The sequence below is a fragment of the Hypanus sabinus genome, chromosome 8, assembly GCF_030144855.1.
Source record: "Hypanus sabinus isolate sHypSab1 chromosome 8, sHypSab1.hap1, whole genome shotgun sequence".
NCBI classification, from domain to species: domain Eukaryota; kingdom Metazoa; phylum Chordata; class Chondrichthyes; order Myliobatiformes; family Dasyatidae; genus Hypanus; species Hypanus sabinus.
In genome coordinates, this window is record NC_082713.1 from 112058795 (window position 1) to 112082829 (window position 24035).

Sequence of the window (24035 nt, forward strand, 5' to 3'; positions counted from 1 at the left end):
TAGAAACAGGAGCAGAAATACAGTACACCATAATGCTCTCAGATCTCTGCTATTGAGCAGGATCATGGTTCTTTTTTAGATTTAGTACTAAATCCTTATAGTCCTATTCTTAATCTTCCATCCATGTTCCCCTATCAAACACCTGTGACCTGTGCTTTTGTCCCTTAGTGTAACATGGTTCAAATTATGGAATTCATTATTTGAGGAGAGGTTGAGCAAGTTAGAGCTTTTCTCTTTGGAGCGAAGGAGGATGAAAGGCGACTAGATAGAGGTGTACAAGATGGTAAGAGGCATAGATTGAGTGGTTAGGCAGAGACTTTCTTCCCAGGGCAGAAATAGCTAATACGAGAGTCATAATTTTAAGGTGAATGGAGGAAAGTGTAGGAGGATGTCAAAGATATTTGCTTTACCCACAGAAGATGAGTGTGTGGATGGCACTGCCAGGGGTGATGGTGGAGGCATTAGGGATACTTAAGAGACTCGTAGATCGGTTCAAGGATGATAGAAAAGTGGAGGACTATGTCAGAAGGAAGGGTTAGATACTGTAGAACTTAGAATACATTAAAAAGCTGGCACAACATCATGGGCAGAAGGGCCTGTATTAAGCCATAGTGTTTGTTTATTCATTTTTATTTGGAAATACAGTGTAGAATAGGCCCTTCCGGCCTTTCAACCGGCTCCACCCAAAAGCCCGACAACCCCTGTTTAACTGCAACCTAATCACAGGACAATTTACAATGGCCCATTAACCTAACTGGTACACCTTTGGACCAGAGCACCCAGAGAAAACCCATGCATTCCACGAGGAGGACGTACAGACTCCAGACTTATAGAAGACGCCAGGATTGAACTCCCTATGCCCTGAGCTGAAATGGTGTTGCAGTAACCACTACATTATCATGTTCAAAGTTCTATGTTTATTATTCTAAAGGGTCAAAAATCCATCTTCAAAAACACCATAAACTGACACTGCAACAAAGGCTTAGCCCATTTTGCCTCAGCCAATCCCTTAGAAGAACATTTGAACTAACATCCAGCTCACTGAAAAAAATTCACCTGAAGGCTAATGTTATAAAATGTGTTTCAGAGCATTAGTTTCTTCCTCATTGTGTTTCTACATTGTTGTTCAAGTGCAGACAGCAGATCTTTTGCCTCCACACAGGAAGTTTTTGGGAATGAAACCTTGTGTTTAAGCACATTCCGGGGAGGCACCGAGGGAGTGGTGTGCTTTTGGAAGTGTCATCTTTCAGTTAGGATGTTAAGCAGAAGCCTGCTTGCAGCTGCCTTGATACTACCTAGTAAAGCATGAAGTCATTCCCAGTCTTTCTGACCAACATTTTTCCAAAAATCAACAACACTAGAACCGATAATTAAATCTTTACTTTTCACAGGAGCTTCCATTCTGCAAATAGACTGCCTTATTTTCTTAACTACATTAGTGACCACATTTCAGAGGACTTTGTTTGCTATACTGCAACTAGGGAAGTTCTAAAAGAGATGTGCAATATACTATATAAATGCAAATCTTCCATTTTTGTATAATCTCAAGTATCTGAGAAAAAAACAGTAACAAAGACTGGATATTTCATACTGGATTTCCACATCTTCTAAACGACACATTTATACAGAAGTAACTTGAGTATTGAATATGAGGTGGTTATTTGTGACCTCACTTTGTACTGTATATACTAAGCAAGAATAAGATTATGATCTTAAAGGGGAACAATGTCAAAAGTAGAATATAATCTGCATTGGATGCCAATTTTAAACTCTCATAAAACAACCTCCCCTTTATGGACTCTGTCTATACTTTTTGCTGCCTCAGTAAAGCAGCTAATACAATCAAAAATCTCACCCACCCCAGACATTCTCTCTTCTCCCCCTCCAATCAGACAAAAGATACAAAAGCTGAAAACATGTACTACCAAGCCCAAAGACAGCTTTTATCCCACTGTTATCAGACACTTGAACAGACTTCGTGTATGATAAGATGGACTCTTGGTCTCACAATCTATTTCGTTATGATCGCACACTTTATCATTTACCTGCGCCACGTATTTTTGGTAGTTTTGCTCTTTATTCTGCATAGTTTTTGTTTTACCTTATTCTAGCTTGATGCACTCTGATCTGTATGAAGAGTTTGCAAGTCAGGCTTTTCACTGTATCTCGGTACATGTGGCAACTATGTATAAACCAATACCAAAATCGTGATTTATATATATAATGAGGTCATTTGACTACTATCAACTACTTGTTTTTTTCTGCCTAAATAATTGGTAGGTAATTCTTAGGAGTTTGTAGAGGATTTGGAGGAAAATTTGTGGCATTAACAATAACATCCATGGCACATCAAAAACAATTATTATCAGGCCTGTGAATTTGCGAGCGGCCAGCTTGCAAGCAACAGATGGGTGACTGCTTAGGTATACAGATTGACTCCTATACCTGTTATTAAACCTGACTAATTTTCAACTACAAACAGTTGGACTACACATTTTGCCAGATTCAGTTGAAGGGATTGTTGAAAAGCCATTTAAGAAACAGCCAAAAAAAATTTGTAATTTTCCAGATCTACTAAGGTAGAAGATATCCAAAAGCAGAAGTCTGCATCTCCATCCAGCCTATGAACTGAGACCTTCTCTGCTCTTACCAAAGACCCTGTGGCAATACTCCAAAGAAATACAGGGAGCTGACCCCTGTGTCACCAACCAGTTCAGTGTCACACCTGCATACAGAGTATATCTACAGCTTCAACAAATATGTAAGGTAGGCTGATGAATATAGTCATCAGCCTTTTCCTACTCTCGCCTCCAGCAACTCTTCTAAGACTGAGTTTGACCCAGGTGGGAAATTAAAAACTGCCAACACTGAAAATCTGATATAAAATCGAAATGCTGAATAGCAAGTCAAGCAGAATCTGTGGCGATAGTTTTTCACTGATAACAGAATCAAGGCCAGAGTGTGTTGAAATGGAGGCTTAAACTGGGTAACTGGAAGCTTTGTTTCATGCTTATGAACTGAACATGGTCTGTAGTAGATTGGATTTCTGACTATTCACGATCTTCCAAGAATTCACCTTGCAGTTCCAGAAGAAACAAGCCAGGACTCTATGGTAGCACATAGAATGCTGGAAGAACTCAGTAAGTCAGGCAGCATCAATGGAAGAGAATAAACAGTTCACACTTTGGGCTGAGACCCTTCATCAGGACAGGAAAGCAAAGGAGCAGAAGTCAGAATAAAAAGGTGGGGGAGAGTAAGGAGTACAAGCTGGAAGATGATGGGTGAGACCATGTGAGGGGGAAGGTGGGTAGGTTGGTGGGTTGGAGAAGTGATATAAAGTAAGAAGCTGGGAATTCATAAGGAAATAGTTAAATGTAATTCTTCCTTGATACAGTCCATACAAAATAGTATGGAAGTCTTTAAGACAAAATGGTATTAGCTTGGATTAGGATTGTTTTGAGAAAGTACCAGGGAACCAGCTCACAGCAATGTTTTGACAAAGTTATGGTCTACAGCCATAATAGAGGATAATAGTGATAAATGTGTTTCTCTGGGGAGGTTGAGGTCATTGTGCAGGTCTAGGTACCAAATGCATAGAAATTTCATGAGGAAATACTAGTGTAAGGGGGTTTGAAGGGTATAAAAAGGGACAGCTCCTTTGAGCAAGGAAGAATAAAACAATGAGAGAGAAAGAGAAAGGGCTGCAGGAAAGGTTGTTGGCACTCTGCAGATGAACTCATTAAGTGGAGGTGTTGTACTAAAGAGGACTGTACAATTGGAGTACCATTTTTCAGATGTCTTAAACCAAAGCCCCAATGTCTCTCACAGGTGGATATGGCACAATTTCATCAATGAGAAGAGCTATCACGATACCCTGGCTATGTTTAGGATTATGGATGATTTGCTTCCGTTCTAGTTCTGTGGTTCCTGGTATTGTTAATAAAACCAATGTGAGACAGGAAGTGTCTTACTGAAAGGTTGGATGTATAGTTTATGAGATGGTGTGCATCTTTTGTCACTAATACAGGGCAACTGTTCCCTTCTAACGCATAGACTTCCCAATTCCATTCTCAATGCTATTTCTCTACACTTGTCCCTCAAACAACACTTAAAGCATGTTTAACATGGATGTTGTCAGGACAATGGGAAGGGGTCAGACTAGGTCTTTATTGCTTTGACTATAGGAGAATGAGGAGCAATCTATTCAATGCCATATAAGTATTTAAAATTATGAGACGCATAAATAAGCTAGCTTAAGCTCATCGTTGGGGCATAGGTTGCAGACAGTAGCTTGCCAGAATCCTCTGTCCTGGGCCAATCTTTCAGCTTATCCCAGGTGTACCCTATCTTTTCCTTCCTCTCCCAGAGATGAAGTATTTGGAGCTTCTGCTGGTGTTTCTGTAGCACTGGGCTTTTACATGATGGGATTGCTAGCCGCACGCCCAACTTTCCTCCTTTTGCAGCCGGGCTTGGGACCGTCTGTGGCAGAGTTAAGAAATAATAGGTAATCTGACCTGTCGATGCCCAACCCTCCTCCTTTCAAAGTCAGGCTTGGGACTGTCCATGGTGGAGTTAGGCATGGCAAATGTGGATGGTAACAGTCTCAGGCAGTACATAAGTAGGTAGCTTAAGCTTAGAGTGAGATGAGAAAAGTTTAAAAAAAATTGAGGGGCAATCTTTTTGTGCACAGGGTGGAGAATATATAAGTTGGGTTACAGAGGAAGTGGTTGAGGCAGGTACAATAGTATTCTTTAAGAAGGACTTGGAGAGGTACATGAAAGGGTGGGGCTTAGAGGAATATTGGGAGGAAAGTGGGACCAATTGGGTGGACCCCATGGATGGCATGGATTAGTTTGACCAAAGGGCTTGTATTTGTGCAGTATTGCTCAATAACTCTAAAAGCAGGATACCTAGTCAGAATCACACCACTACTGTGCAGGGTGGCAACAGGATGCTTTTGGGAAGTTCTAAGAACTAAGCAGAAAATTCTGCAACATTTAGCTTGTGTGGAGAAAGAGTCAACTTTTCAAGTCAAGTAGCACATTCCAGACTGCAGGAGTACGTGCTGAGGGATATACTGCAGCCACCGCAAGGGCTCAGAGAGGAGGGACCACGGTGTAGGGTTCTTTTCGTACCGCAGAGGGAGGATCCGGGTTGGAGTAAAAGAAAGTCCCTCAAATACTGTAGTAGTGTATCATCCCAGGGGGTCACAAGAGTGGCGGCAGTGTTATAAATGTGTAGGAATGTAATAGAACAGTACTGAAAGCACTGGCTTTGAATGTAAAGAATGATAGTTAATTCTTGGAAATATTTTTATTATGAATAAAGTTTATTTTGGTTAAAAAAAACTTTTCGAGTCCAGGACCTTTAGTCAGAACTGGGAAAAGTTCTGGGAAAAGGTTAACTGTTTCAAAGTTCTTTCTTTTTCTCTTTCTCAATGTACGTAGTTTATGCAAATGTATGTTTCAGTATTGTTCTATGTGCACCGCGAACATTATTTTCTTGTGGCATTTATACCCTGGGTAGATATGCCTATGACAATAAAGTTGATCCTAATATATATTCAGGTCTTTTTTTCAAAGTGTCCTGTAACTATGCATTCCAGAAGTTATCAACCAGTGGAAACTTTTGAAAGCAGGATCTAATAAATATGACCACAAATCTCTTTAAATATTTTTGTATTCTATGGTGACGAGGAATCTAATTGTTGGTACTTGTTGAGATAACTGGGTTCATTTGCCAAGATCCCATTAACTCCCTGTTGGCTATTAGACCGAATCCGCAGATGGAATTTTGATTTTGTGAAGAGAGGGAGGAAAAGAAAAGTGAATTGGAACAACAGAATCTGCTTGGGTAATTTTCCAGACATCTGGTCTTAATTTAGAAGGGATCTGCCTCTCTGTCTGCGTGGAAAGGAGGCGAAAGCAAATCAGCAAATCTGACCTAAAAAAAAGTTTATTATTTCTGCTTGTCTCGTTCACCTAAAGCGAACCACTTCAGAAAGACTGTTTGAAAAGCTTGCTGCCACCGACGTATTCGATCGTAGTCCTACAGTGATTTGGTAAGAGAATCCGTTTATAAATCCGCGGAGGGTTTTCGTGCGGTCCAATTGGACCAATAGTCTTTCCTTCGCCGGAGAGACGTTGAAACCTTCATTTGTGAAGAAGCCGAGCTTCCTCGTTCGAGCTGGGCACAACATTTACTGTTATAAATCATTGGGAGAGAACAGAACCTACATCGGCCGAGCTAGACAGTAGATTATCATTGTCGGGTCAATAGAAATGGCCATCTACTCCCAAGCTGAAAAACAAGCAGCCAAGATAATTTACCCAATACCAGACAGCAGGAATGCGCGCTTCTTTCATGGTTAAAAACTCGATGTGTGCATAATGAGACAAAAATTAATGCCATGAAATAAGAGGCTGCAGATGTATTTTGTGTGCGTTGAGCCATGAGTTGTCTCCGCCGTAAACCATTGCAAACCCTGTTGTGTTTTCAAAGTGATCGTCTCGTCCCTGTTACGAGGTGGGAATTCAAGTCTCTCTCCTCTGGTTGCTCACGCTGTGCTGGGGGCCTGATTTACAGGGGCGATGCTCAGTCGCTAGCCTGATCTTTGAGGCCTTCTCTGTGGTTTTCTGTGTCTCTAGATACCGAGGTCTTGAGGTCAACTCGTCGTCACACATCGTGAAGTCTAACGCATAAATAGAATAGGGAGTTTCGTCCTCTCTAATCTATACTTCTGAAGGGGTGATAAAGATTGGTTTACACCCGGTGTGCTGTAATGGGAAGTATAATGGGAAGTCTACTGAATTTTGTTTTAGTAAAGGGACTTTGATGTCATTACAGAAGAGAAGGTGTTTACGGGGTATGGGGAAGCGGGGAGAACGGTGGTGGGAAGAGGTGATGAGAATTCGGAGAATACCGAACGAAGTTATTGGAGACTGAGTGGAACTAGGTGCTTGATGGTGCATATGGACCCAGTCAACCAAAGGACCAGCTTTATCTCTTTATGACTCCGATTGCACCTGATTAATAATTTGCAGATGTCACGGCAGCGCAGTGGCTAGCGCAACACTTTACAGTGCCATCGATCCAGGTTCAGTTCCTGCCGCTGTCTGTAAGGAGTTTGTATCTTCTCCCCGTGACCGAATGGGTTTCCAACCACATTCCAAAGAAGCAGGGGTTCGTAAGGGTTTGTAAATTGTGGGCACGTTGCGTTGGTTCTGGAAGCCCAGCGATGTTTACAGCTGGTGCAGCACATCCTCGGATATTGATTGCGGATGAAAACCATGAATTTCACTGTATGTTTCGATGTACATGTGACAAATAAAGCCGATCTTCAGGATAGTTAAGGGTGGCATTCACTTCCATTCCCTCTAAACCTCCAAAGGGAATAATTTCTAGCAGACTCTACCCCTGCCCATCACTCCTCCTCACCTGGATCCATCTTTCATTTACCAACTCGTGCCTCAACCTTTCATCTCTTCACACTGGCTCTCCCTTCTTTCAGTCCAGATAAAGGCTCTCGATCCAAAACACTGGCAGTTCATTTCTCACTACAGATACTGCCTGCCCGCTGAGTTCCTCCAGAGACTTGGCCTCCATTGTGGCAAAGAATTGCACAGATTCATCACCCTCTGACTAAAGAAATTGTCTCTGTTCTAAATGGACATTCCTCTATTCTGAGGCTGTGCCCTCTGGTCCGAGACTCCCCCACTGTTTGGACTCCCTCTCCACACCCACTCTGTCTAGAATTTTCTCTATCATAGCTATGGACTCACTTTCAAGGACCCTTCATCTCATATTCTTGATATTTATTGTCTATTTATTTATTTATTTATTTATTTATTTATCCATCTATCTATCTATTTACTTACTTATTATTTTTTCTTTTGTTGTCTTTTGCACATTGGTTAGTCATCCATCCTGTCTTTCACTGATTCTGTTATGGTTCTTGGATTACTGAGTATGTCCACAATAAAACAAATCTCTTGGTTGTATATGGTGACATACATATATGTTCTTTTGATAATAAATTTACTTTGAACTTTGAATAACTTCCTCTGTTCTATGGAGGACAAACCCAACTCTAATTCAAGTTTATTGTTGCCATGAACATACATACACAGGGTAAAAATGCTGTGAAAATCACTCACAGAAGTACAAATAAATGCAATATAGTCAGTGAAAACTATACACAAAGAATTTTAATGTGCAAAAGAAGACAAACTGTGCAAGTGAAATAAGAAAACAAATAATAATAATATACTGTAAGACCATACGAAGAAAGTAAATAAGTAACACAGAGAACCCGAGTTGTAGAGTCCTCAATGGTGATTCCATAGGTTGTGGAGTCATTTCAGAGTTGAGGTGAGTGAAATTATCCATGCCGGTTCAGGAGTCTGATGGCTGGGGGGGGGGGGGGGCGTAATAGGTGTTCCTGAACCTGGTGGTGTGGGACCCAAGACTTCTGTACCTCCAGCCCAGTGGCAGCAGCAAGAAGAGCGTATGGCCTGGCTTGATGACGGATGCTCCTTTCTTGTGGCAGTGCTCAGTGGTGGAGAGGGTTTTCCCTGTGATGGACTGAGCTGTATCCAGCATGTTTTATAGACTTTTCTTGGGCATTGGTGTTTCCATACCAGACCCCTATGCAACCAGTCAGGATACCCTCCACTGTTCATCTATAGAAGTTTTTCAAAGTTTTAGATGACATGCCAAATCATCTCTCATTTAGAGTCATAGAACACTACAGAACAGAAACAAGCCCTTTAGCTCATCTAGTCCGTGCTAAACAATTAATCAGTCTAGTCCCATTGACCTGTACCCAGAACATAGCCCTCATTGAACAGAACTGTAGGAGGGATTGTATTAACTAATGAGTTGTAGTCAATAAACAGCAGCCTGATACAAGCATCAAAATTGTCCAGATGATGCAAGGCCATGTGAAGAGCCAATGAGATCGCAACCACCATAGACCTACTGTGGCAACAGGCAAATTGCAGTAGGTCCAGGTCCTTGCTTAGGCAGGAGTTGACTCTAGTCATAATCAATCTTTTAAAGCATTTCATCACTGTAGATGTGAGTGCTACTGGATGATGGTCATTAAGGTAACTCACTCTGCTCTTTTTGGGCACTAGTATGATACTTTAGAATACCTTGCTATAAGTTTCCCACTGCTGATGTCAGGTTCACCAGTCTATAAATTCCTTGTTTATTCTTAGAGTCTTTCTTAAACAATGGACCAACATTAACTGTCCTCCGGCACCTCACCTGTGGCTGAGGATGTTTTAAATACCTCTGCCAGGGCTCTGTTATTTCCCACGGGGTCTTGAGTGAGCACCTTGTCAGGCCCCTGGAGATTTATCCATACTAATTTGCCTCAAGATAGCAAACTCCTCATTCTCTGTCATCTGTACAGGGTCTATGACTTCACTGCTGCTTTGCCTCACTTCTGTCCATCTCCTGAGTAACTGCAAATGCAAAAAATCAATTTAAGATCTTCCCCACCTCTTTCAGCTCCACCCATAGATTACCATTCTGATCTTCCAGAGGACCAATTTTGTCTCTTGATATCCTTTTGCTCTTAACATATCTGTAGAAGCCATTGGGATTCTCCTTCACCTTGTCAGCTAGAGCTACAGTGTTGCTTTTAGCCCTCTTAATTTCCTTCTTAAGTGTTCCCTTCATTTCTTATACTCTTCAAGTACCTCATTTGTTCCTACCTGCCTATACCTGCTACGCACATCCTTCTTTTTTCTTAATCAGGGCCTCAATATCTCTTGAAAACCAATGTTCCCTAAACTTGTTATCTTGGTGTTCTCAAAATTTCACTTTTGAAGACCTCCTATTTACCAAGTACACCTTTGCCAGAAAACAACCTGTCCCTATCCACACTTGCCAGATTCTTTATGATATTATCAAAATTGGCCTTTCTCCAACTTAGAATCTGAACTTGAGGACCAGGCCTATCCTTTTCCATAATTACCTTGAAACTAATGGCATTATGGTTACCAGGTACAAAATATTATCCTACACAAATTTCTGTCACCTGCCCTGTCTCATTCCCTAATAGTAGATCTAGTATCACATTCTCTCTAGTTTGGACTTCTATGTACTGATTAAAGAAAACTTTCCTGAACACATTTAACAATCTCTTTCCCAACCTGCCCTTTTATAGTATGGGAGTCCCAGTCAATGTGTGGAAAATTTAAATCTTAAGGAATGCAAGAGAACACTTAAGAAGGAAATCAAGAGGGCTAAAAGCTCTAGCCAACAAGGTGAAGGAGAATCCCAATAGCTACAGATACGTTAAGAGCAAAAGGATAGCATGGGACAAAATTGGTCTTCTGGAAGATCAGAGTGTAATCTATGCATGGAGTTGAAAAAGATTTTAAATTGATTTCTCGCAACAGTCAGTGATCTCTCTACAAATGTGCTCCTATGAATCCCACAGATGATTGGGTGGTCTACAATACAATCCCTTTAATGTGGTCATACCTTTCTTATTCCTCATTTCTGCCCATAAAGCCTCACTAAATGAGCTCTTCAGTCTGACCTGCCTGAGCACAGTTATGCCATTTTCCCTAACTAATAATGCCACCCTCCCCCTTTAATCCCTCCCGCTCTATCACCTATAAAGCAATGGAACCCCAGGACTTTGAGCTGCCAGTCCTGCAAGCAAGTCTCACAAATGGCTAAAGAAACATAATTCCAGATGTTGATCCATGCCCTGAGCTCATTTGCCTTTCCTACAATACTCCTTGCATTAGTCCCAGCATGCTCAACTTTGTGATTCCTGACTTTAAATGTAGGCTTAATGATATCTTTCTCCAAATCCACTCCACGATCTGTTCCAGCACTCTGGTTCCCATCCCACTACAACTTTAGTTTAAATCCCACCCACACAACACTAGCAAAACCTTCCCACTAGGACATTTGTTCCCCTCCAATTCAGGTGCAAGCTGTCCCTTCTGTACAGGTCCCACCTTCCCTGGAAGAGAGCCCAATGATCCTAAAACCTGAATCCCTCTCTCCTGCACCATTTCCTTAGCCACATGTTGAACTGTATGACCTTCTTATTTCTGGCCTCACTCACACCTGGCATGGGTGGCAATCCTGAGATCATAACCCTGGAGGTCCTGTTCTTTATCTTAGCACCTATCCTCCCGAACGCATTGGCAGGACCTTGTCACCCTTTCTACCCATGTCATTAGTATCAACATGGACCATGACCTCTGACTGCTTCCCCCTCCCACTTAAGAATACTGTGGACTCAAACTGAAATGTCCCTGACCACGGCATCCGGGAGGTCACAGACCATCAGCAACTCTCGTTCTCATTCACAGAACCTCCTCACTTTTCCCCTAACCATCAAATCCCCTGTCACTATAGCTCACCTCCTTTCTCCTCCGTTCCCTTCTGAGCCACAGAGCCAGACTCAGTGCCAGAGACCTGACCGCTGTGGCTTTTTTCTGCTGGGTCATTCCCCCCCCCCCCCCGCAGTATCCAAAGCGGTATACTTGTTATCAAGGAAATATATTTTTCCTATTAATCCCTTTCTCCTGCCTTCTCCCCACAGCCGTTGACACCCTTACTAATTCAGTACCTATCCACCTTCCCTTAAATATGCTCAATGACTTGGCCTCCACAGCTGTCTGTGGCAAAGAAATTCCTCAAATTCACCCCTCTCTAGCAAAAGCAGTTCCTCCTCATGGGCCTGTATTATCATGTCTTTGAAGAATGAGGAGCAATCTCATTGAAAATATCAAATTCGTAGAGGGTTTGACAGGGTCAAAGGTGAGAGTGTGCTCCCTGTCAGGAGACACTAAAAGGAGGGTTATGGTTTCATGCTATGGGTTGTACATTTTAGGACTTCAGGGGATCATATAGGAAAGTAGATGAAATAGAGGATTACTGAATGGTGGAGTAGTGTCAAAAGGTTATATGGCCCTCTTCTCAAAGTCAAGTTTATTATCACATACGCAAATACATGTATGCACAGGAACAATGAAAAACTTACGTGCAGCTGCATCATCAGGCAGATCATATTCTGCTCTCATCCCCAATGTCTTCATGATTTCAAACTGGAGCTGCAAGTTGACCATGAGGTAAATCATCCAGCTTCCTCTCCTTTGGGACAGATAGGCTGCGCATTTGGTGGTTATGCTTTGATGGTGTTTGAAAGAACCTATTTTGGATCTGCCTGAGCACGTGGTTGCAGTGTCAATTTTGTAATCGGATTGGAATCTCTCACTCTCTCTGTCCCTCATCGGCTAAATTGATGTTTGTTGTATCATAATCTTATTTATTTATTTAAAGATAAGATGCAGAACAGATCCTTCCAGCCCAATGAGATGCATCGCCCTGCAATCCACCTATTTAACACTAGCCTAGTCACAGGACAATTTATAATGACCAATTAACTGGGACATCTTTGGGCTGCCAGAGGAAACCTATGCAGTTCACAGAAAGAACATACATAATCCTTACAGATGGCACTGGAATTGAACTCCAAACTCTGAAACACTTGAGCTGTAATAACCTTGCACTAATCACCACTCTACTGTGGCACACAAATCTAATTTCTCAAGCTAACTATTGTTAAATGTCTCCCTCTGCCTTCCTATCTCTCTAGATTTTTGCATTCGTGAGGTTACAGGAAAACCAATGGCATTAATTAGAAAAAGTAAGTTCGATACTTTTACTTTTGACTTCTGGTATTGGTTTTGTACAAAGTCAAATGCCCTTCAGACACTGAAGGTTAGAAATAGAAGCAGGAAGTGCTGGGAGTACTTGGCACGTCAGGCAGCTTCTATGGAGTGGGAAACATGGTTAATGTGTCAGGATGATAACCTTTTATCAGGGCTAGGCATTATTTATTTATTTATTTAGCGATTCAGCGCTGATGAGGCCTTTCTGGCCCTTTGAGCCACGACGCCCCGGAAACGCCCAACAAACACGACTAACCCTAACCTAACCACGGGACAATTTACAATGACCAATTAACCTTGATGGTATGTCTTTGGAATGTCGGAGGAAACCAGAGCACCCAGAGAAAGCCCACACATTCGGGAGGGAGGACGTACAGAGACTCCTTACAGAACCTCACTGGAATTGAACAGTGAACTTGGGGACTCCCCAAGCTGTAATAGCATTAACCGCTATACTACCCTAATGATTATGAGCCATCCCTCCATGGCTTTTAACTGAAGGCAGGTTACAAAGTTACTGTGGGCCTGGGATCAGATGAAAGCCACATCAGATTCCAATAAGCAATAACAATGTCTCATACAATATCTCCTTTATCTTTGCATGATCCTGTGAGCAAGTGTGTGCAATTCTGGTTGCCTGTTACAGGAAGGATGGGAGGGTTTTGGAAAAACTGTAGAAGAGGTTCACCAGAATGCTGACTGTATAAGGAGAGGTTAGACAAACTTGGGTGGTTTTCTGTAGAATGTTGGCGGCTTGGGGAGACTTGTTAGAAGTTTATAAAATTATGAAGGGCATAGACAGGATGGACAATCAGAATCTTTTTCCTAGGTAGAATCGCCAAGTGTTAAATGACTTATGTTTAAAGTAAGAGGGGAAAAAGTTAAAGCAAGTTTATTACTTACAAAGTATTGGGTGTTTGGAACAGTTTGCCAAAAGTTGTGGTGGAAGCAGAAATGATAGTGGTGTTTAAGAGATTGTTAGCCAGACACGTGAATCTGCAGGGAATAGAGGGATATGGATTATGTACAGGCAGAAGTGATGTAGTTTAATTCAGCGTCACGTTCAGCACAGACATCGTGGGCCAAAGGGCCCGTTCCTGTGCTGTACTCTTCAATGTTCCATCCTTTCCTTGAAAGAGTGGCAAAAAACCCCATACAATGCCGAAAGGAGACTTTTTAACACTTAACCATGGGTTAGATAGATGACTGAAAAAGAAGTGCAACGTCATTTTAGGACCAGTAGGGCCCATGGAGTTAGGACCACGGTTTGGATGGATGACATGACCAGTTGTACAACTAAGTGAGCTATTTCTGTCATTAATCATTGTGGAATTCTGTGGGAGAGCTCTGTCCCCAGATCCTGTTGCCATTTTCCTGTAGAGACGCTGTACTTAATAACTAAATATGGCAAGCTGTGTGGCTCAGTTTGCATTTGTATCTGACTAAGCTTTTTGTCATATAAACCATCTCAGAACACATGGCACTGTCACACTAAATTAGTTAGAGGTTCCTGAGCTCTTTGAATTGTTTTTACTTTAATGTCTCTAACGTTGTTTGGTCAACGATAGTGTTCAGAAAAGCCAAGGATTGAAACCCCAGGGACTAGTTTCTGGTGTACAGCATCATAAACACAAGAAATGTTGCAGATGCTGGAAGTCCTGAACAATGCAAACAAAATGCTGGAGGAACTCAGCAAGTCGGGCAGCATCTATGGAGGGGAATAAACAGTGGACCTCCTGGTGAAGGGTCTCGGCCCAAAACGTCTCCATAGATGCTGACTGACCTGTTGAGTTCCTCCAGTATGGTGTGAGTTGCTCTGGTGTGCAGGAGGTCTTTTAACTTTTGTATCTTAATTGCCTAATTGAACTAAAATTAAGTATAAATAATATTTCAATATGTGTTTTAAATAAGCTTTTCTCAATGAAGCACTTTGTTTATAATCAATAGTTTATTTTGTGAGTTGCTGTTATTTCTCTTTAGATGTCTCCTTCTTAAAATCACTGTTCAACTTGTTAATACCTTGTTTCTTTTTCATTTGATTTTGACTTTCCAGTTAATCAGGGTTTACTACTCTTAGTTATTCTGACATTTTGCCTGGTGCTATATAACAAATTTCACAACACGCCGCTCTACGAGGAAGAGACAGGTGAGCAATCTTCTTGTGTAGAGGGAATGGTTCCAGCTTGATGTAGTTGGATGATGGATGTATTTTAACTTTGAAGCCATTTGACATGAGATGCATTATATGAATTGATGGGAATTTTTCCTTAAAGAGTCCTAGAGTCCTAGAGCACTAGGCACAAAAGCTGGACCTTTGGCCCGTCTGGTCTTTGTTGAACGATTATTCTGCCAAGTCCCGTCAACCTGCACTTGGAACACAGTCCTTATACTCCTCCCGTCCATGTACCTATCCAACCTTCTCTTAAGTGCTGAAATCAAACTTGTATCCACCACATCCACTGGTAACTCGTTCCACACTCTCACCATCCTCTGAGTGAAGAAGTTCTCCTTAAATATTTCACCTTTCACTCTTAACCTATGACCTCTAGTTCTAGTCTCACCCAACCTCAGTGGAAAAAGTCTGCTTGCATTTACCCTCTCTACACTCCTCATAACTTTGCATACCTTTGTCAAAAGGAATTTGTCAGAATTCTTGCCTCGGAATCAGAATATTGTGCTCACATCCCTGTCCAGATACTTGAGATCAATGATCTAAGCTAACACTCACAGTGGAACACAGAGTCAGCGCTCTGTCAGAAATGTTATGGCAAATCAATTGACGCTGCCCTTTGAGGTGGCATCTTATGGCACTACTGTACTTTTAAAAAAATAGCGGAGAGATTTATCACTGGTATCATGACCAATATTTATCCCTCAAACATTACCCTGTTTCTATCTCACTGGTGTTTGATATGAAGATGTGATAGGGGTATACGTGATGATAAGAAGCATTGTGAGAGTGGACAGCCAGAGCCTTTTCCCTAGGGTGGAAATGGCTGATTGGGGGATGTCAGAGGTAGGGTCTTTACACAGAGAGTGGTGTGTGCATGAACCGCCCGCCGGGGTGGTGGTAAATGCTGATACCGAAGGATCATTTAAGAAATTCTTGGATAGGCACATGGATGATAGAAGAATGGAGAGTTAAGCTGGTTTGATTGATCTTGGAGTACATGAAAAGACTGTGGGCTGAAGGGTGTGTATTGTACTGTACTGTATATATGTTCTATGTTCTAAGAAATCATATTGCAAGCTCATAATATTCCTTTGAACATTTTGGCTTTAAGATGTGTTGGGACAAGCCGGAACCATAGAAATGTATGTTTTAGCATTAAAGTAAATGTTACTGTGATACTGGTGTCAGTTTTGAAAGTCCAAGATGCCTAAATTGATATAAGGTACAAGAACAAGAGCATGCACTTTAGTACAGATAAACACAGATAAACCAGTGGCTGTGTTGTTAGGTTCACCTGTACACCTGCTTGTTAATCAGCCAATCATATGGCAGCAACTCATTGCATTAAAGCATGCAGACGTGGTCAAGAGGTTGAGCTGTGGTTCAGACCAAACATCAGCATGGGGAAGAAATTTTATCTAAATGACTTTGACCATGGAATAATTGATGGTGCCAGACACGGTGACTTGAGTATCTTAGAAACTGCTAATTTCCTGGGATTGTCAAGCATAACAGTCCCTAGAGTTTACTGGACAATGGTGTGAAAAACAAAAAAAAACATCCAGTGAGTGGCAGTTCTGTGGGTGAAAATGCCTTTTTAATGAGAGAGGTCAGAGGAGAATGTTCAGACTGGTTCAGACAGACAGGAAGGTGACAGTAACTCAAGTAACCACACATTACAATAGTGGTGTGCAGAAGATCATCTCTGAATGCACAACATGTCGAACCTTGAAGTGGCTGGGTTACAGCAGCAGAAAACCACAAATATACTCTCAGTGGTTACTTTAATAGGCACAGGAGGTACCTAATTAAAGTAGCTATTGAGTGTATGTCATCTCATATTAGCTACCGGGAGAAGGTACTGGCTCTCCACTCTATTCATCTTATCATATTATAGACCTCTATCAAGTCGCCTCTCATCCTCCTTCTCTCAAAAACATTCTATGCTCAAGAACATCTGGATGCCTCTGTACTTCACTCCGTGAGCATATGAAGGAGAAAGAAATGAAGGGCTATGGTTGGTTGAATTTATAAGGTAGTAGGCACGCCACAGGCAAAGAGCTATTGGACCCATTGGATTGAGCTGGTGGTTCACTGGGTTATGGAGCTGTGTCATTTTGTGGGATTATTAAGTTTATCTCCACTTTTCTCTCTTCATGAAAACTAATTGTGCTTTTACCATCAGCTGAAGAACTGGGTTCTCAGACCCCACATAGTCCAGTCCATACAGCAGAGAAAAGCAAAGGTGATTCTGTAGAAGATCTAATACCTATCATAATATGTGCTGCAGAGGATCGAATGGGAGGAACAATAGCAACAATTAATAGCATCTACAGTAACACCAAGGCCAATGTCTTCTTCTACATAATCACCCTGAGAAACTCTCTTGGCCATCTAAGGTAACATTACTGTATCAGATGCTTATTTTAGATCAATTCTGCACTGTCTCCATTTAAAACTAAAGCAGGGTGGAAATTCTTAGAAGTGGCAAATCTTTGGAACCCCCTGCTCCATAGAGCTGTAACTGAAATCCCTTTGAGTTTATTTGACTCAGATTTCTCTTGAACCCAATGTTAATTGTCCAGAAAAGAGAAGTCAAGACCAAAATCAAGACCAAGGATAAAATAGTGGAGCAAGACTGAGGGGTTGTGTGACCTACACCTGCTCCTAATGCTCTTATTAAATTGGGACAGCACGGTAACATAGAGGTCAACACAGCGATTTACAGTATAGGTGACCTGGGTTCGATTCCCGCCACTGCCTGTAAGGAGTTTGTACGTTCTCCCCGTGACCGTGTGGGTTTCCTCCAGGTGCTCCGGTTTCCTCCCACAGTCCAAAGGCATATTGGCTAGTAGGGTAATTGGTCAGTGCATATTGTCCTGTGATTAGCCTAGGATTAAATTGAGGGATTGCTGGTTGGCACAACTCGAAGGGCAGCAAGGACCTGCTCTGCACTGTATCAATAAATAAATGAATGGCTTAAACATAAACATTAAAAATAGGTGCAGGAGTAGGCCATTCGGCCCTTCGAGCCTGCACCGCCATTCAGTATGATCATGGCTGATCATCTAACTCAGAACCCTGTACCTGCTTTCTCTCCATACCCCATGATCCCTTTAGCCACAAGGGCCATATCTAACTTCCTCTTAAATATAGCCAATGAACTGGCCTCAACTGTTTCCTGTGGCAGAGAATTCCACAGATTCACCACTCTCTGTGTGAAGAAGTTTTTCCTCATCATGGTCCTAAAAGGCTTCCCCTTTATCCTTAAACTGTGACCCCTTGTTCTGGACTTCCCCAACATCAAAAATAATCTTCCTGCATCTAGCCTGTCCAATCCCTTTAGAATTTTATACGTTTCAATAAGATCCCCCCTCAGTCTTCTAAAGTCCAGTGAGTATAAGCCTAGTTGATCCAGTCTTACTTCATATGAAAGTCCTGCCATCCCAGGAATCAATCTGGTGAACCTTCTTTGTACTCCCTCTTTGGCAAGAATGTCTTTCCTCAGATTAGGGGACCAAAACTGCACACAATACTCCAGGTGTGGTCTCACCAAGGCCTTGTACAACTGCAGTAGAACCTCCCTGCTCCTGTACTCAAATCCTTTTGCTATGAATGCCAACATACCATTTGCCTTTTCCATCGCCTGTTGTACCTGCATGCCCACCTTCAATGACTGTTGGCATACTTGTTAAATAATCCAAAATTGTTAAACTGGACAAATTGTCTATGTTTATAGATGTTTAAAAGTATACCATTGCTAGAAACCTCTTGTTAAAATAGATTTCACAAACGATTGTACTACAAAGTGAGCAACAGACAAACTGTTGGAGGAACACAGCAGGTCAGGCAGCATCCGTGGGGGGTGGGGGGGGGGAAGAATTGTCAACATTTAAGGATGGAGGGTCTCAACCCGAAACACCGACAATTCCTTCCTCCCAGTCCCCAGAAAGGATGCCTGACCCACTGAGTTCCTCCAGCAGATTGTTCATCCAAATTCCAACATCTACAGATCAGTATCTGAATCTGGTTTAGTATCATTGGTAGAGGTAGTGAAATGTGTTGTGACATACCAGCCGTATATTCAGTATATTGCAATTCATAATAATAAAAATCTGTGAATTACATATGTGTGTGTGACGGGGGTGCTTAATGATGGACACTGCCTTTTTGAGGCATTGCTCCTTAAAGACGTCACGGATGCTGGGGAGGCTGATGTCCATGATAGAGCTGTCTGAGTTTATAATTTATTTTGATCTTGTGCAGTGCCCCCTTCCCTCCCATACCAGATAGTGATGCAGCCAGTTAGAATGCTCTCCAGTATATCTGTAGAAGTTTATGAGTGTCTTTTGTGACATACCAAATCTCCTCAAACTCATAATGAAATATAACTGTTGTCATGCCTTTTTTGTAACTCCATCAATATATTCGGCTCAGGATAAATCCTCAGAGATGCTGGCACCCAGGAGCTTGAAATTGCGAACTCTTTACACTTCTGACCCCTCTATGAGTACTGGTGTGTGTTCTCTCATCTTACCCTTTCTAAAGTCCACAATCAGTTCTTTGGTCTTACTGGCAATGAGTGCGATGTTGTTGCTGTGACACCACTCAACCAGCTGGTATATCCCACTGGATGGCATTTCAGCTGTGCCTGCCAAACAACCATGGGTGTAGAGGGAGTAGAGCAATAGGCCAAGTGCACATCCTTGGGGTGTGCCTGTGTTGATTATCAGCGATGGAGATGTTCTGTCCGATCTGCACATTCTGTGCACTTCTGGTGAAGAAGTCAAAGATGCTGTTGCAGAGGGAGGTACTTGTAGGAACGATTGCATTAAATGCTGAGCAGTAGGCAATAAACAGCAGCCTAACAGAGGTATTAATAGGTCACAAGAAAAGCCAATGACATAGTATCAGCTGTAGATTGATTGGGGTGATAGGCAGATTGCAGAGGGTCCAGGTCCTTGCTGAGACAGGAGTTAATTCTAGCAATAATCAACCTCTCAAGGCATCCTCTTGTATCTTCAATTGCAAATGGAAATGGTGAACTATATAGTGGAGTGGCGGGGTGGATAAACTTCTCCACCAAAGGAGGTGTAAGGCACTCTTTTCCTCTGCTAGTCCTTGGGCAAGGTGTAGCACTTAATTAGCCTCCTGATCGTGGTCACATGCAGCTGCAGGGGCAAGTGCTGGGTGGTCATACGAGCAGCTGGTGCCTGACAGAACAATATCTGGAGTATTGATAATGGCTGGGGGACATAGAAACATAGAAATAGAAAACCTACAGCACAATACAGGCTCTTTGGCCCACAATGCTGTGCTGAATATGTACTTAATTTAGAAATTACCTAGGGTTACCCCTAGCCCTCTATTTTTCTGAGCTCCATACAGAAGTCTCTTAAAAGACCCTGTCATATCCACCTCCACTACCATCGCCAGCAGTCCATTCCACGCACTCACCACCTTCTGCGTAAAAAGCTTATCCCTGACATCTCCTCTGTACCTACTTCCAAGCACCTTAAAACTGTGCCCTCTCATGTTAGCCATTTCAGCCCTGGGCAAAAGCCTCTGACTATCCACACGATAAATACCTCTCATCATATTATACACCTCTATAAGGTCACCTCTCATCCTCCGTTGCTCCAAACAGAAAAGGCTGAGTTCACTCAACCTATTCTCATAAGGCATGCTCCCCATTCCAGGCAACATCCTCATAAATCTCCTCTGCACCCTTTCTATAATTTCCACATCCTTCCTGTTGTGAGATAACCAGAACTGAGCATTCAGTGAACTAGTCAGTGCCCACATTGCCAATCCAGCTAGTCCCAATTTCCTGTATTCAGCCCATATCCCACTAAGCTCCATCCTCCATCTATCTCTCTTATGTGTTTCTTAAATGCTACTATTGTACCTTCCTTTGCCACTCACTGTGGCAGCTCGTTCCATTCATCCTTTGCCCTCTGTATGAAAAGTTGCCCCTTAGGTCCCTTATAAGTCTTTTTCCTCTCATTTCCAACATATGCTCCCTATTTTAAGTCTCCCCATTCCTTTTAAATCTTTTTATTAATTTTAAGCAAACATAAATGAAACATGAATACAAAGTGTTTGAGAGTACATAATTAATAGTTTAAATAGACATTCAGATATATAATAATAAAAATATATAACCTCCCAAACTCATAACATTGATGAACAAAGAAATAAAAAGAAAAAAAAAAGACCTCAGAAAAAAAAAGAGAAAAAAAACACTAACCAACATGGGCCATTGAATAATGTTAAGTACATATACAGTAGTGCCAATAACTCTGAACCTCCATCCAAATAATTAAGAATAATACAAGTAAGGTTTAGGAAAAGACAATTTAACTCAAATGAAAATGTTGAATAAATGGTCTCCAAGTTTCTTCAAATTTAACTGAAGGGTCAAAAACAACACTTCTAATTTTTTCTAAGCTCAAACAAGAAATGGTTTGAGAAAACCACTGAAATATAGTTGGAGGATTAATTTCTTTCCAATTCAATAGAATAGATCTTCTAGCCATTAGTGTAACAAATGCAATCATTCGTCGAGATGAAAAGGATAGACAACTATTATCCACCATTGGTAAACCAAATATTGCAGTAAAAGGATGCGGTTGGATATTAATATTCAGAACTCTTGAAATAATACTGAAAATATCTTTCCAGTAATTTTGTAAACAAGGGCAAGACCAAAACATATGGGTTAATGAGGCAACTTCAGAATGACATCTGTCACAGGTTGAATTAACATAAGAATAAAATCAAGCAAGTTTATCCTTAGACATATGAGCTCTATGTACAACCTGAAATTGTATTAGAGCATGTTTAGCACAAATAGAGGACAAATTAACTAACAGTAACATTTTCTCCCATTGCTCAATGGATATAAGACAATGAAGTTCTTCTTCCCATTCCTTCTTAATTTTTTCTGATACATCTGGCTGTATATTCATAATCATATTATAAATGACAGCTACTAAACCCTTTTGACAAGGATTCAGAGCTAAAATTCTTTCCGTAATGTCCAATGGACCTAGTTTCGGAAAAGACTGTAACTCATTATACAAAAAATTTCTAACTTGCAAATATCTAAAAAAATGAGTTTTAGGTAAATTATATTTATTAGATAACTGTTCAAAGGACATAATGCTATCATCTAAAAACAAATCGCTAAAACATTTTATACCTTTTGTTTTCCATAAAAAAAAAGTTTGATCCATAAAGGAAGGCTGAAAAAAATAATTAGATACTATAGGGCATGATAGAATAAACTTATTCAAACCAAAAAATTTACGAAATTGAAACCAGATTCGCAATGTGTATTTGACTATAGGATTAGTTATTTGTTTATTCAATTTAGATAAAGAAAAAGGAAGTGAAGATCCTAAGATTGAAAACAATGAAAAGTCTTGTACAGATTTACATTCCAAATTTACCCATTGTGGGCAGGCAGCTGTAGTCAATTCTTGTGTCCAAAATATTAAATATTGTATATTAACTGCCCAATAATAAGATCTCAAGTTTGGCAAAGCCAAACCACCTTCCTTCTTAGGCTTCTGTAAATTTTTTTTGCCTAGTCTAGGATTTTTATTCTGCCAAAGATAAGAGGATATTTTGGAGTCAATTATATCAAAAAAAGATTTAGGGATAAAAATTGGTAATGCTTGAAATAAATATAAGAATTTGGGTAATACCATCATCTTAATAGCATTAATTCTACCAACCAATGACAAAGATAGCGGAGACCACCTGGTAGCAAGTTGCTTAATCTGGTCAATTAAGGGTAAAAAGTTAGCTTTAAATAAATCTTTATGTTTTTTAGTAATTTTAATATCTAAATAAGTAAAATAATCTGTAACAACCTTAAATGGTAAACATTTATAAATTGAAACTTGCATATTTAATGGAAATAGTTCACTCTTGTTAAAATTCAATTTATAACCAGAAAAGTTACTAAACTGAGCAAACAAAGACAAAATAGCAGGAATAGATCTTTCGGGGTCAGATATGTATAGTAACAAATCGTCAGCTTATAATGATAACTTATAATGATAACTTATAATGATAACTTATACTTATCCCCTCCCCACGAGTAATACCAAAAATATTAGGTGATTCACGAATAGCTATAGCCAAAGGTTCTAGAGCGATGTTAAATAGTAAAGGACTTAAAGGACAACCTTGCCTGGTACCACAAAATAACTGAAAAAAAGATCTTTGATTATTGGTAAAAACCGAAGCCAAAGGTTTATGGTATATTAATTTAATCCATGATATAAATTTTGAACTGAAATTAAAATGCTGCATTGTATTAAATAAATATGGCCATTCAACTCTATCAAATGCTTTTTCAGCATCTAAAGAAATGACACATTCTGGTATTTTGGGTGAGGAAGTGTAAATAATATTTATTAATTTTCTAATGTTAAAAGATGAATAGTGATTTTTAATAAATCCAGTCTGATCTTCAGAAATGATTCGAGGTAATATAATTTCTAATCTAGTAGCCAAAATTTTACTAAAAATCTTAAAATCCGTGTTCAGCAAGGATATAGGCCGATAGGATGCACACTCAATAGGGTCTTTATCTTTTTTAAGAATTAAAGAAATAGAAGCTTTATAAAAAGATTGTGGCAATTTGCCTATAATTAATGCATCTTTAAAAATTTTACAAAGCCAAGGAGAAAGTATAGAGGAAAAAGATTTTAAAAATTCTGCAGAATAACCATCTGGACCAGAAGCTTTACCGGAATTCATTGAAAGAATAGCCTTTTTTATTTCAGTTTCCGTGATAGGTGTATCTAAAAATACATTATCCTCTACTGTTAATTTTGGAATATTCAATTTCCTTAAAAATTTATTTATTATAGAAGAATCCTCAGCAAATTCTGATTGATATAAGGAATTATAAAAATCTTGAAAGGCTTTATTTATCTCTTAATGGTCGATTGTTAGAGTACCATCTTGTTTACGAATCCTAGTAATCTGTCATTTAGCCGAAGCAATTTTCAATTGATTAGCCAATAATTTACCAGACTTATCTCCATACACATAAAATTGAGTTCAAGATTTAAATAACAGATTTTCAATCGAAGAGGATAATAACAAATTATGTTCCATTTGGAGTTCCACTC

The 24035-nt window shown here is 40.5% G+C and overlaps 2 protein-coding genes across 7 annotated transcripts in view; one reads left to right on the forward strand and one right to left on the reverse strand.

Moving 5' to 3' along the window:
- The window catches only part of glt8d2 (glycosyltransferase 8 domain containing 2), a 49455-nt gene that overhangs the window by 7892 nt on the left and 17528 nt on the right, over positions 1-24035 (forward strand). For 2 of the 6 annotated variants that reach the window (XM_059977606.1, XM_059977609.1), the window contains 3 exons: positions 12635-12685; positions 14764-14856; positions 17069-17282. In XM_059977606.1, coding sequence (XP_059833589.1) covers positions 12635-12685; positions 14764-14856; positions 17069-17282 — 358 coding nt within the window. Of the gene's footprint in view, positions 1-5762; positions 6062-8644; positions 9108-10338; positions 12108-12634; positions 12686-14763; positions 14857-17068; positions 17283-24035 lie in introns of those variants that run through there. The other 4 variants (XM_059977611.1, XM_059977607.1, XM_059977610.1 and 1 more) reach the window with 4 other exon arrangements.
- The window catches only part of LOC132398338 (G/T mismatch-specific thymine DNA glycosylase-like), an 82328-nt gene that overhangs the window by 4112 nt on the left and 54181 nt on the right, over positions 1-24035 (reverse strand). The window lies entirely within an intron of this gene.